Source organism: Enoplosus armatus, chromosome 3, assembly GCF_043641665.1.
Source record: "Enoplosus armatus isolate fEnoArm2 chromosome 3, fEnoArm2.hap1, whole genome shotgun sequence".
NCBI classification, from domain to species: domain Eukaryota; kingdom Metazoa; phylum Chordata; class Actinopteri; order Centrarchiformes; family Enoplosidae; genus Enoplosus; species Enoplosus armatus.
Window position 1 is genome coordinate 17593479 of NC_092182.1, and position 14197 is coordinate 17607675.

The 14197-nt window shown below is 39.2% G+C and overlaps 1 protein-coding gene across 12 annotated transcripts in view; it reads right to left on the reverse strand.

Moving 5' to 3' along the window:
* Positions 1-3743: 3743 nt before the first annotated feature.
* iars1 (isoleucyl-tRNA synthetase 1) overlaps positions 3744-14197 on the reverse strand; it is a 52360-nt gene continuing 41906 nt past the window's right edge. For 6 of the 12 annotated variants that reach the window (XM_070901974.1, XM_070901976.1, XM_070901975.1 and 3 more), the window contains 7 exons: positions 11251-11346; positions 8679-8855; positions 8163-8283; positions 7775-7900; positions 7288-7434; positions 5868-6020; positions 3744-4897 (listed from right to left, as the gene is read on the reverse strand). In XM_070901974.1, coding sequence (XP_070758075.1) covers positions 4815-4897; positions 5868-6020; positions 7288-7434; positions 7775-7900; positions 8163-8283; positions 8679-8855; positions 11251-11346 — 903 coding nt within the window. In that variant the 3' untranslated portion in view covers positions 3744-4814. Of the gene's footprint in view, positions 4898-5867; positions 6021-7287; positions 7486-7774; positions 7901-8162; positions 8284-8678; positions 8856-11250; positions 11347-14197 lie in introns of all 12 variants that reach the window. The other 6 variants (XM_070901981.1, XM_070901973.1, XM_070901972.1 and 3 more) reach the window with 5 other exon arrangements.

Below are 14197 nucleotides of genomic sequence, written 5' to 3' on the forward strand. Positions count from 1 at the left end.
GGATACATTGCTTTTACAGTTGAAAAAGAAACTTTATTTTTACTTTACCAATATATCTGCAATACATTTTTATTGGCCTGCCCAATTTATCGGTCAGCCTCTGATGTGTAGTACGAAATAAAGCTATGATATGTCATTTTTGGCATTACGTTAGTTGCATCCAGTAATGCCAGATTTTTATTTATGAAATCATACTAATGTATGTGGCACAGAGGTCACATTATGTGGGTCCCTGCTCATACAGTCATTCTGGGCAATGTGGACATAATGGCCAAACAAGCTGTTAAAAGAGAAAATTAACTGTAGATGTCAATACTGAACAGCGGGATCGGGTATTATGTAGATTGGAAGACAATAAACTGCACAGTATTAGGTGTCAGATCACACACCTACAGCCAAAATCACAAACACGCCTCATTTTTTTTCATCCTCTTACCTATTGTACTTGCTTGTTTGAGGTTGTATTTGCTGCTGTCATTCTGCAGTGGGCAACATGCAGGGCGCTGAAAATTGATTTACTGGCAGAGATTTAGATTTTTCCATTACGCAGCACACGTGTTGCCAGGGTGAGTTGGTTGCAAACAGCCCCTATTGGCCTATATGTATTCTTGAAAACACACCTGTCTTTGCCCTGCACTGTGGCAAAACTTTCTTTGCTGACTGCCACTGCAGCACATTGTAATGAGTTTTGTTGTCCATCATTAGAATTAGATGACAGGGGTCATGTTCACTTCACCCATGCAGCATACTGTATTTCTGTGATGTCTATCAGCAGATGGGTCGCTGACCTGCTCTCTTACCCGGGCCGGGGTGTGCAGAGGCACAAATGGAGCAGCAGGAGCAGATGGGAGCGAGACGGATGAGAGGAGGATGAGACGGAGCTGTGTGCTTAATATTTAACCAGTGAAGCAGCATGCTGCTCACACTGGTCACACTGAAGTGACACTGATTATAGAGATGTTGGAATTCACAGGCAGAAAGTAAAGTACTGCACTATACTCCTCACATTTTGAGGTGGTACTTTTTCTCAAGTGTTGAGGAGACTTCACACTTTTATAGTATTGTACTTTTGAGAATTCTTAAAAACCTACTTTCAGCCAAGTGCTTTTAAGACTTTGTCTAAAGTATTTTAGAGAATTTACTCAAACTGTAAATCTATCTTTCTGTTCTATTTTTTCTTCATCCCCTCCTGCCATCCTTCTTTCTTTGTCCTTCATTCCCTCTTCAGCTCATCTGACATGCATGCATCAACATGAAAATCTCGTAATAAAATAGATGACGATGAAAGTGTGTGTACTGTCAGACATTTTGCCATACCGTTTATACGGTGGTGCAGTAACTATTCTGGATGTATAAGAGAAAGGATGCATTGGGCGGCATGGTGAGCACTGGCACTGTTGCACGAGAGGTAGAGCAGGATGGGGGTTCAATCCCCCATCATGTTGAAGTGTCTTTGAGCAAGACACTGAACCCTGGCAGCTCAGTGTGCGACTGACCATTTATAAGGACAAAATTGCATTATGGCTTTTTTGCATCAATGCTGAAGGTCTTTTCAACTTTACTGTATTACAATTATAACACCACAATATGAAACTAATTGAACTGTCGACGTACAATACAATATAAAGCCAATACTTTCTATTTTAAATCTTAATCCAAGTAAATGTCTGAACTCAAGTACAGATAACTGAGTACTCTACAAAAGAGTATTGTATTCATTGTGTTAACTAAAGTGAAGGATTTGAGTACTTCTTTCACATCAGTGTGTAATCCATTTTGCATATTCTGGGTAAAATATCACACAGATCACATAGATACAGATGAGCTGGTTCTTTTCTGATTCTTGATTCAGGGTTAATTGTGCTTTACAATTTTTTTAGGGGAGAAGTGGTGTAGTATACTGTGCTGGTGCTAATGATGTAGCAGCCTGCAGTGAGCTAATGTTTATTAACATTAATAGTATACTTTCAGATTAATAGTGTATTTATGCATTTCATTTGGATGCAAATTAGTAGATAATTTACAGTATGATGTTGTAAAGATCACAAGGAGTAAAGCGGTTCTGCAGCAGCGCCCCCAGCTGAGAGTTACCTGAACTGCCAACAAGCAGTGGCCCCTTTATTAAACACACACACACACTTCTCACTATATTGGCTGCAGACCAGTGGGAACCAGGTTTCACAGACACAAATTAACACCATGCCTGTGGACGTCAGTATCCTATAAACGTCCCCTGGAAAGCCAAGTCAGCCTAACACTAAGTCCTCAACAGTCAAACCAGACCTCAAGGTCACCCATGTTATTAGAGAATAATATAATGCTCAACTTTGAGTCTTATTAACTGTCTTTTTTAAAGTTTCAAACAGAGCTCCCATACCTCTATATTCTTACACATCTCTATAGTTACAAGTCGCAAAATATATATCATATCTACAATGAATCCCTCATTCAGACTGGCTGCTAGAATTAAAAACAAGGACTGAAACGTCCTTAGAATAACAAATGGAGCTCGCAGGATGACCCAGTGGAACATTAATATCTTTCCATGGACAGCAACTTACTAGGTCACCTGTAGCCAGAACATATGAGACACTAGCTCTTCATCACTCAAACCTGAAACTAGAGTGCCGTGCCCATTTATGATACTGTTAGTTGACCCGGTTAAAATCAAGAATCTTCAGGTCGCTTAGAATCAGATCATCAGAATAGCAACCATGCCCCTAGTTAGAGAGTATGGTACCATCACATGGTAGTATTTCTAGCCAGGGGAGCCCAATATTTCACATTGGGTTTCTGTCAAGTCTAGACAGTGATGGAGTAACAGATTGGCGGCTTTGTTGAAGTTGATTTAAGATTTTATTAGAAACCAGGAAAAACTAGACACAGGATATCCTTCCGCTGTCAAGTGGCCTCATTTTCACCAGTAAACCACAATTTATCTCCCCATGTCAGCCATTTTTCCAACTTTGACAAAGCAAGTCTTCATTCTTTTGCAAAGAGAAAACAGGCTGTCACCTTCCTTTGCTGTTCAGTTGTACTGCTCACATTTTCTTAAAGGAATAGCTCAACAGTTCGACATTTTGGGAAATATGCTTATTCACTTTCTAGCAGAGAGTTAGATGAGAGGGACGATACCACTTTCATGTCTGACCATTTATTATGAACCTGGAGCTAGCAGCTGGTTAGCTTAGCTTAACATAAAGACTAGAAATAGTAGGAAACAGCTAGCCTGGCTCAAAGGTAACAAAAGTCACCGAATAGCACCTCCAAAGCTCACTAGTTAATACATTATATCGTAATATAATTAAAAGTATAAAAACAATAATTTGTGGTTTTGTGTGAGACCATTTCTTGACTGGGAGTCTCCACTGGTTGCCTGGTAACCACACCCATTCAAGAAATATACGTTCGTACAGAGCCAGGCTAGCCGTTTCCCTCCTTTTCTACGCTAAGCTGAGCAGCTGCTGGCTCCAGGTTCAAACTGAATGAACTTTTGGCAAGAAAGCAAATAAGTGTTTTAAAATTTAAAACTATTCCTTTAAATTCATCAATTGCTGCTGGAGGCATTTGTGACTTTGCAGTTCAAGAAAGTACCATGAGTCGGTGAAAATGCCTCAGGCAACCAGATGAACAAATGACAAACAAATGTTTCTGTATCTGCAGCTAAGTCCATCTGCACGATCCCAGACAGGATGTATCCCTTCTTGTCAAAAAGGTTTGAATGAGCAGAAAGAAAAAACATATTGATTCTTAGTCACCTTTGATTTATTCCATTTGTCGCTTAGTACATTATCCATTTGTTGCTCTTTTTATTAGAGAACCCTTTTGTCCTGAAGGTACAGCAGCCCGAAAATCCATTTCACCTTTTAAATGCCTTTACAAATGTCAAAGGATTCCCAATGCAATGAACAGAGCAGGTTTATCTGTTAAATTCAAAATTGCGTGTAAGCACAGTAGGTCAAAATGGTTTCCCAATTATGAGCCATAGCAATAATTACTCTGGACTAAGCTCACCTCAAATAAGCCTTGAAGGGAACTAGCTTGCATAATTTCTATCATTAGCATAATAAAGAAAAAGCACCCATTTGTGATATTGACAGCTAGTCAGATTAGACAGTTCCCTGGAATCTTTATTTCCAAGAAGAGACAGAAATATGACTGAAATTAATCTTTAAATCTGAGGTAAACAAACTCGCATTTCTTGTGGGTAGTTTGATGCCTGGTTTTCCTTCCATCAGACACTCCCCAGTTGCCATGACCAGCCACTTCACATTTAAACATCTGTCCAGAGGGTCTATTCAGCTGTTATATATGAAAAATCATTCTGTTCTTGAAGTGTATCCACTTTCTAGTGAAGAAATAATACAAATCTCTTTCTCTGTCCAGAATAAATATAGCATAGCAACACATTGTGCTTTCTTAGAAAAACTGTCACTTATAACTGTGACAAATTAAAGACAGTATGAGGGAAAGAAACGGAGACAGTATTGTAAGTCTTGGCAAAATACGATGATTAATTAGAGCTATCATCACATCTTGGAAAGCATTGAAAGACATCAAAATCTCAAGACCTATTTAGGTACACCAAGTTTGTGCCTGAAGTCGTCTTAAGAAACTTCAAGACATGATAGGGTGACAGTGACTCCATGGATTAACAGTCATGAACTTGACAGACAAACCTGCTTTGAATCCACTGTGCATCAACGGGGCTATTGGTGGGATTTGTTTGGTAAAAAAAAAAACTTCATTCAGGGAACCTGTGAGGCATCGGAGACAAATGTTGATGCCAAGATCCTAAGATGGCTTCTCTGGATTTATGCTTCGGCGGTTGTTGGAATAACTCTCACAAACAGAGTTTTGGTGTCCAGAGATTTTACTGATGAATCAGCTGGCAGCTCTGAAAAACATAGAGAGACATTAAATAGTTATAAAGTATGTTTGTTCATATTTATGGCTAAGATTGTGAAAAAAAATCACAAAAGATCACAGTTTTCAAACAACTCCAAAGCTCTTAAGATGTTTGATGTAACATGTATCAAATTGGGATGTTAGTTTAGTTTATTCAAATGAGATAATAATAAAAAAAAGAGGTTCCAAAAAAACACTTAGTGGTATTAAGGAATGTGCTGTAAATGTTTCATCCATAATGTACCATTTTATTGCATTCAAATTGTGCGATCATATCATAGCCACTTATGGGTAAGAGGACATCTAAGCCTCCTCTAGCATTTCATTAATTTTTAATGTAAGCTGTGTTGCAGGCCACAGAACTGAAATGTGTGCTGGCTAAATACAGAAAAAGTGATATTGTATAGTATCTGACAGCATACACCATGAAAAACTTAGTGGCATTTGAATGTTTTGAATGTGGGCACCATTTTGTGAAGTAAATCTTTATCTTTGTCAGCTGAAAACATTTATAAGTAAGTAAAAATTATGTTTATGTCATTCACCTCTCTCCTGGGTTTCTTTGCTTCAGCTCATTTGAAGAAACTGAGATGTGAAGCCAATTCAAATGGAACAAAATCTTTCGTTGTATCATTGGAATTAAAATGGCTGAGAATCTTAGGGTCAATAAAATACAAAATATTAAATTTTTAAATGTATCATATGTTGGTGCCAGCTGACCATAAAGCCTTCATCACTCAATCCCTTCGCTAAAATGTGACATTTCTCTCTTAGCCAGGAATTAAAACATAATTTCTTGAATTCCAAACCTGCTCTGGAAACTACTTTTCTTATCAGTGACATGTTAGATGATGACGGTCATAACAATCAATACGATTTTCCCCTCACTGTATATCTGCCCAGAGTTATTGGCATCAAATCAGTCTGCTGCATGGATGTCCATCATCTATTCATCTTACCCTGGGTGAGGTCCTGGTCCAGGTAGAGTTTGAGTCGTCTGCTGCGGAGGCCGAAAACCTTGGCAGCCTCAAACAGCAGGCCAGAGTAATCGAGCCCATTCTGGCCCACTGGGTTCACCAGCAGGAGGGTGCCCACCTCTCCTGTCTGGCACTCTGGAGGAGATAGGAAGAGTGTTGAAGAGAAGTGAACCAGACAGACTTTACTTCCTTTACAAATTGAGAAATGATTGGCTTGTTAGTAAGGCTTGTTCACAAGTCCTGGGAAGGTATGTGAACGAGCCTAAGCCTAGCCATGGGAAAAGGGAAGAGACCGAGAGGAGGAATGTTGGATCAAAAACAGAGGACGAGAGAGACAGAGCCCGGCTGATCAGTTGGTAGATGTAGGGGTAGGGGGGCAAGGTGAAAGGGGTTGAGTGTGAATGATTTAAAGGATAAAGCTGGATTATAGTAAATTTCCTTCAGTACAATGAACATTGGAATTAACACTCAATGAGTGTCGCTGATTCCACTGGTGGAAAATAACTAATCTATTTGACGGCTACAGTTTCTACTTACTGTACAAATAATGATTTTACACACAAAACACATGATCAACTTATAAAATATGACACATTGTTAAAGCATAAACTACCCAATAGCATATAAAGTAGCTAAAGGAATAGTTCCACATCTTGGGAAAAAACACTTATTCGCATTCTTGTCTGTACAGTAAACATTAAGCTACAGCCAGCACCCATTAGCTTAGCTTAGTATAGAGACTGAGAAGGCTAGCTATTTCTCCTCATTTCCATATTTTCCATATTTTGTGCTAAGCTAAGCTACTGACTGCTGGCTGTAGCTTCATATTTACTGTGCAGGCATGAGAGCGGTACAGATCTCGTCAGCTAAATCTCAGCAAGAAAGCAAATTAATCAATCTTTATTGTTCCAAAGGGGGGATTTGGTTTGCAGCTATGTGACATAAATCATACGCACAACAGTAAAGAAACAAACATACAACAGACATACAACTTTTCCAAAATGTCAAAACTATTCCTCTAAAATGAGTCCCATCTCAAACATAAATGCAGGACTTCAATTTGTTATTTTTGGGGTATTGCTAATTTCACTTAAGTAAAAGATCGCAGTACTGTTCCCATTGAGAAATGTACTGTTTCTGGGACTGGGATTAGTGTGTCAAAAACAAAGGGTCTGATCTGTTGGAGCTATGATGCTACATGCATTATGTTAAATAAAGCTACACAGACACATTCAGATAAATTCATTGTTGATTTTGGTCTCTCCAGGGGATTTGTGGATTATAATTAAAAAGGGTGATGGCAGCCTTATAACAGTGGGAAGGACTAACTTATCAGTTGTGCATGACTGAATGAATGAATGTATTTACATTATGTGTGTGTGTGTGTGTGTGTGTTTCTCACCAGCTGGTTGTGCGTTGCAGAGCAGCAGGTTAACGTAAGGACACAGGAGGGTGTCGGTGGTGGGGGCAGGGCCAGGGGAGGAAGAGCCTGAAGTCACTGACAAAGTTTTACCGTTCAGAGCCTGAAGGTCCATTTTGCTGGTCAACTCTGCAATAAGCACACAAGCATGTGTACACAGATAGCACACAAGAATTTCATCTGGGTTACTATAGAGACCCTAAACTGACAAAGTCATCTGACAATCTTATAAGACAAGCCACAAATATAACAAAGTAAATCAAATAATAATTGTGTTTGTTAAATAATAAAATAAAAAATAAATAAAGACTTTAGTTGCTAAAAGGCTTTACCTACTGTTACAAGACCCTTAACCACTTGCATGTACACATATGTACATATGTATTGGTCTCACTGGTCGCTGGTCTCACAAAATAAATGAGAAAGAGTTGCATTCATGTCTTTCTGAGGGGCTGAAACCTGTTCTCACCAGTCCCGCCGTTGAAGAATCTGAGCCTGGTGTTATTGGTTCCAAAGATGCTGCTGCACACGTTCTTAAGCTTGTCCAAGTTTACTCTGTTATCCCCTTTGGGGTTCTCCAACAGCACCACCCCCTCTGAACAAGAAACCAGTCAGACAGGATTACCACCGTGGCCAAACAGTTCACAGAGTGAATTACATGTAAGACAAAGTGACTGAACTTATCCTACACAAGCAAGACCGTGCAAACCCTTTAAGTTACTTCCAATATTGTGGGAAAATTGTCTGGTACATATCCTATTATTTGAGAGCAACGTCTATTAACAGTCACACATATTCTTATTAGATCTTTCCTGGCTGGACAAACAGACTTCCTTTTTGGCCTTCCCATGTGCTACCTTGTTCTTTGTTGTTGACCTTCACCCTGAGGTTCACATAGGTGCAAGCTGGTCCATTCAGAGGAGCCAGGGGGGCTGAAGATCCCTTTACTATGGTTAACTCCAAGTCTGAGCCCTTCAGCTGCAACAAAGAAAAAAAAATAGAGCATGAAGGAGGCAAAGAGAGAGAAAGACACATTGTCTTTTTATGTTCTTTACTGAAGTGTCCTTAAACTAAAAATCTAATTGTGACCTGTACCAACCCACAAATACATTCAGAGAGTGGTGATATGGGAATCACTAAGCGTAATGTGACAAAAAATAGAATCATTAAAAAGATCCTAAGGACATTTTGGGCATAAAATCAACCAACTCCACACCATAGTATCACTCACACTTATGACACACATTGTCTCTTACCAGCGTGTTTCATAAATGTCAAAAGGCTGTGATACACAACAAGCTGCCAGTTAAAGTGAACTTGTATCATAGTACAGAAAACAATAATCCTGCTTGCCCTGAGGTGTCCTTTCATACCTGAGTCTTTTCTTCTATGATGACGCTGGCAGTCTTGGGGACAGGGAAGGGCAGCAGTGGAGCCTTGGTGGTAGCCAGGATAAAGTCAGTGTGAGCCTGGATCACAGAGTCCAAGTACTCCCCCTCTGGCTGGCAGTGGTAGTACACAGATATCTCATCTGATGGCACCAAATGGCCCTGTGAGACAAGGGATTGAGAGATAGGTAGTGGGTTTTAATTTGTGAACAAGTACCAAGCACAGCAATTTTCAGAAAATAAGTGGGCATGTTTGTTTTTATTAAAAAAAACAAAAAAACATGTTTCTACAGTATCAAAAGAGTACACACAAAAATACACCAGTAATTGTTAAACCATAAGTGAGAAAATATGCTGCTAATAGCTCTTCAAACAACAATGTGTAATAATCTGCCATTTGGTTTACACAAATCTGTTGTCTGATTAAAACAAATGATTATCGAAGGAAACAAAGAACCACAATTTTGGGAGTAATTCTCTTCAAAGCTTTGTTCTCTTCTTTAACAAAATGAAATCTGGAAGAAACAATTACCTGAAATAAGGAAGTTAGGAAGGGATGGGATAAACAAAATGGAAGGGCAGACAAAAGAAGAGAGGGTAGGGATTAAAAAGCAAAAGACAGACAGTATAGGAACAAATAAAGGCAGAAGGGAACAAGGGGAGATTTTTTTTATTGGATGAAAGCCCATCTATTTTGGCATTGTGTGTTGCCAGCTTCCTCTAACCTTGACACATTCAAACACATTGATCTCATCCTAATCTGCAGTGTGCAGCCGTGCACACATGTGCATAGCCACACACACATATATTGACTGTGTAGTACACATACACACCTGCAAACACACACACACTCCAATTGCAGTATGTGGCTCAAGGGCAGAGGAATAACGTTAGCTAGATACAGAGGAGCAGTCAATCAATGGAGGAAGGTTTATAGGATTTTCCTGCCAAGTCAAGGTACTGACCCCACCCTGAAGGGGCTGGTACAGTGTGTGTGTGTGTGTGACTGAGTGTGAGTGTGTGTGAGAGAGAGAGAGAACACGTCAGATAGAGCTACAGAGACCTCCAGTTTGAGAGCAGTGAATGAAACAAAAAAAAAGAGGAAATGCTGACCTCTGTTTCTCAACCCTGCATTTGCTCATACGAAACACAAACACCCACCAAAACACTGATAAAGACACACATGCACACCCACAAACTACTACCAAACATGTCAAACAATTGTTAAAAATTAATTCCCAACCCCGGGGTGGAAAATTCCTAACAGATCTCAGTTTGAAATAACTGGAGGAATTTAGCCTGGCCGGGAGCCAGTGCACACCACTGCTATAGGGGGACGGAAAAAACTGTTTGTTGCTTGTGAAAACAAGGGGCGGTTGGCTAATCCGTCTTTACTCCCCAGACCACTTCAAAGCTCCAACATTAGAATCTGAAAGGGGCCAGACTGTAATTAAGCTTCCATTAAGCCTGCCTTATGATGGAGAAACTTCTAACTGTGACGCTGCAGTGGAAAGATTTCAAAACTGCCCCGACAAAATTAGCATGGGACATAAAGAGGAAGGGGGGAGGAGGGGGTGATCAAAGGGAGGGAAATGTCACAAAAAAATAAAATGTCCTATGCTTGGTCTACATTGTGGGGCTGCAAACAATGACTAATTTCACTATCAATTAATCACTTAATAGTTTATAAAATGTCAGAGAAGAGTGAAAAATGTCCATCACAGTTTTCTAGAGCACAACATGATGTGCGAACAACGGTCCAGTATGGAGCCCAGAAACTGACAAATTGTAGCAAAATCAGACAAGACAAAAATATACCTGAATACATCAATAAATATATTTTTGGTTTAATAATTAAAAAAGAGGGTAAAGTAGAGTAACATAACATGCTTAAATGCTTAAGAAATGACTTGGTATACATTTTACAATTTAATTAACTATTGCCGATTTATTTCCTGTTGATCGACTAATTGATTTATTGACTTTTAGCTCGACTATATTAATCAAAGTATCTGAGGAGGAAGGTGTGTGTGGTAAGGATACTGTCAGGATTAGGCGATTAGATTTTTAAGGCTAAAGATCACCAACAACAAAAATAGCGTTGTTTACAATTGTATAACAACGAAAACCTGAAAAAATTCAAGTAGCTTTGACTGAAGATGCCATATTTTGTTGTGTATTTCTAATTCTGGAGAGCATGCACTGTCACACAACTCTACCAGGAGGGGATGTGCAGGTTGTTGTTGTCATCCTTTAAAATACAACACAGAAAGAATCAACGTACCATGATCCTAAATGCTTCTCGTACTCAGTCAATTTACTTTCCCCTGCTTAACGGTTATAGTAATTAATGGTATTTTGTCTTCCAGTACAACTCCAACTGCCTCAGTGGCATGTTTTGCTCACCCTGGCACAGCCCTGATTACATATATTGGTAAACTGTTTCAAATATGTCATATTCTATTCATTAGACACTGGATTGTAAAATTCACTAGTAGTGTGTTATGTGTCACTCTTGTTTACAGAGCTAGTAGTGCTCCTGAAATAATTGTCCCACCTTCTTGCGTAGTTTCTGAATGCGGTTGATGACCTCTCGGGCAACGCCTTCATCCAACATGGACTGGTCCGGGGTGACGTCCAGCAGCACCAGGACCTAAAGGACAACAGACCCAGAGGGACAACAGGAGAGTTTAAGCTGCATGTTGAACGGATCACAAAAGTGATCCCAGAACTGTTTCCAAAGACTGATATGGTAATCAGCCAATTTTGACAAGCGAGACTGCCTCGTATACATCCCTCAATTTATTTACTTTTATGAATCTGGGCCTACAGGTTTAATCTTTTTGTCTTACTTTTAAGTACAATTAAAAAGATTTTGGGATACATAAATAAAAATGACTTGAGTGAATTTTCACAAGCTCATATTTGTAAGTAATGTATGTTATCCTTTGTATGAAATGTTTAAATATTCCTAACGATTACTCATTAATAATTATAAAATTTAAAAAAAAGTAATCTATTTATAATACGGTTCGTACAATTAAGTGGGCAAATCAGATTCAGCATGTATCATTTTCCTCAGGACATGAAGTTTTAATATTTGGGCAAAGAGAAATATAGAATACTGAGGCAAAAAAAGGATTTTGTACTTTTATTTTGGAGTTGTTTTAAAATCCTTTTAAATCAACTAAGTCTGAACAGTCTGAACGGTTTGGAACAACAAACAGTGTGCTCCTAAAACCCTTTAATGTTGACAGGTGGAAATTTAAAATCAGCGCAGTTTCATTTACTCTCATCATGTACACCCCATAAGTAATATGTATTTGACAGAATAGTAGCACAGAGTAGCAGAATTTCACATGACATGAAGACTAAGATTAAGGGAGTATCCATCTTCTGATAGCGTGTGTTTATTGTCGCCACTGAGTAACCAGACTCCTTTAGCATTAAGCTACAAACTATAGAACAGAAAAGGCAGGGTCAAGTCCCCAGACAACAAGAGCCAACCTTTATGAAATAACTCTGTCTTATGCGGTTGTTCAAACCTTTATAATGTATAAAAAGAAAAACAAGGAACCAAGCAGCAATAATGACAATATTGCAGTCTGTGTGAGTCACTAAAGTAAAATGAGTGTCATGTTGAGCAGGCTGAGCTGCTGCCAGGCCTGAACACTTTACCATGGGAAGAAGGAGGGAAAGAGATGACAGGGTGACAGCGGAAAGTGCACAAAGCAAACAGAGAAACAGTATATGAGAGAGTGAACAGAGAGACAGACAGATGGGTGCTGGAGAGTCAGTGCGAGCGAGCGAGAGTAACAGAGAATTAAAAAGCCAGCTCAGTAAACTGGTATTAAGGTGCAGCCGTGTGGTGTGTATACGGTTGGAGGAGCACTGATTAGAGTGGGCCTGTGGGAAACGCATACATGCTGGTTTCCACTTAGCCGTGAAATGATTTCATACATCACACTCACAGTAAAGACACATAAATGCATTTACAGTATATGGCAGCTTGGTGCAGAAGCAGCATTTAGTTTTTTGTTTGATCTGGTTACATCAGACTTTGTAGCTCAATCTACACAATGACAGTCGCAGTAAGGAGAGAGGAGGGGTAGAAGAGGAGAGCATGTATGTGTGTGTGTGGATTTCAGTACCTTTTCATGTGTGTTAACTGGTGACATTTTAGAAAGAATGGACGACTTATATGATAATTTTGCAAATCATTCATAACCCTTTGTGTAATCAAAGTACATGAATGTGCTAACGAATTTAACTTAAGTTAAGAAAATATGTGAGCTACAATATATAATCATGGGCGCAGTACATCAAAAGCATTAAACCAACTAATAGAACTACTGTATATCTTTCTTCATTAAAACTAAAAGGAAGTGATTGCTAACAGGTTAAAGGAACAGTCCCACATTTTGGGAAATAAGTGTATTCTCTTTCTTGTAGAGCATGGGTCACTAACAGGTGGACCGCGGTCCGAGTCCGGACCCAGACGCCGTCCTATACGGACCCGGACCTATAATCAATAAATTGTTAAGGGATTATAAACTTTGACGTGGCGCTTCTATTTTAACCGGCGCTGCTTTTCTAGTCTTTACGGCACTGGTTTAGTGGCCCAGGAAACTCACAGACCAATTGCATACGAGTTACGCCAGCCCACGTGATGCTACTCAGCCAATCAAATCTGTGCATTCCAGGCGATAAACATCGCGACTCTGAATACAGACAGACGAGAGAGGTGAGTGACAGATGATAAGACGAGTGAATGACACAGGGAGAGAAGACAGAGAGGTGAGCGAGCGGGAGGGAGAGAAGACACATTATTTATTGTGAAATTGGTTGAGACTGTTGAGTCAAGATGTGAAACAGTTAACAGAGAAAAAGGGAAACTCAAGCTGCTGCTACACTTTATTTTATTTTTCTAAAATTAAGCACTTTATTTTAAGATGCACAATTTTTCAAAAGCTATTTTATTTATTTTCTCTATTTTATTTTTAATTGCAGCTCTTCTTTTACTTAATGAGAGAGGAACATTATACATATCTACAGTATTATATATCTGTATAGTTCAATGTTAAGTGACAATAAATATTGTCAAAATGTTTTTGAATTGTACTTTCTTTATTTGATTTGACAGTCAGTTGTTGATCACATGCAGACATTGATACAACTACTAGGCTACTTCAATATATATCACACTAAATCACAACGCAAGTTAGACATTATGATGTTCCAGACCTTTGCTTGAGGACATTTTCTCTAACTGGACCTCTTCGAACTTTAGTTGAATACCCCTGTTGTAGAGAGTTAGATAGAGAGAAGAACGATAGCTCCTTCATGCCTTGTTCTCAAAATATGAAATTACAGCCAGGAGGTGATTAGTTAGCGTAGCATAAAGACCGGACTATATCTTGGTTGGCTGGCAACCTCGAGGTGATGACAAGACTCTCGGAAGTTGCTGCTGCGGGCCAAGAAAAAGTCCTGCACATAAGCTCCTG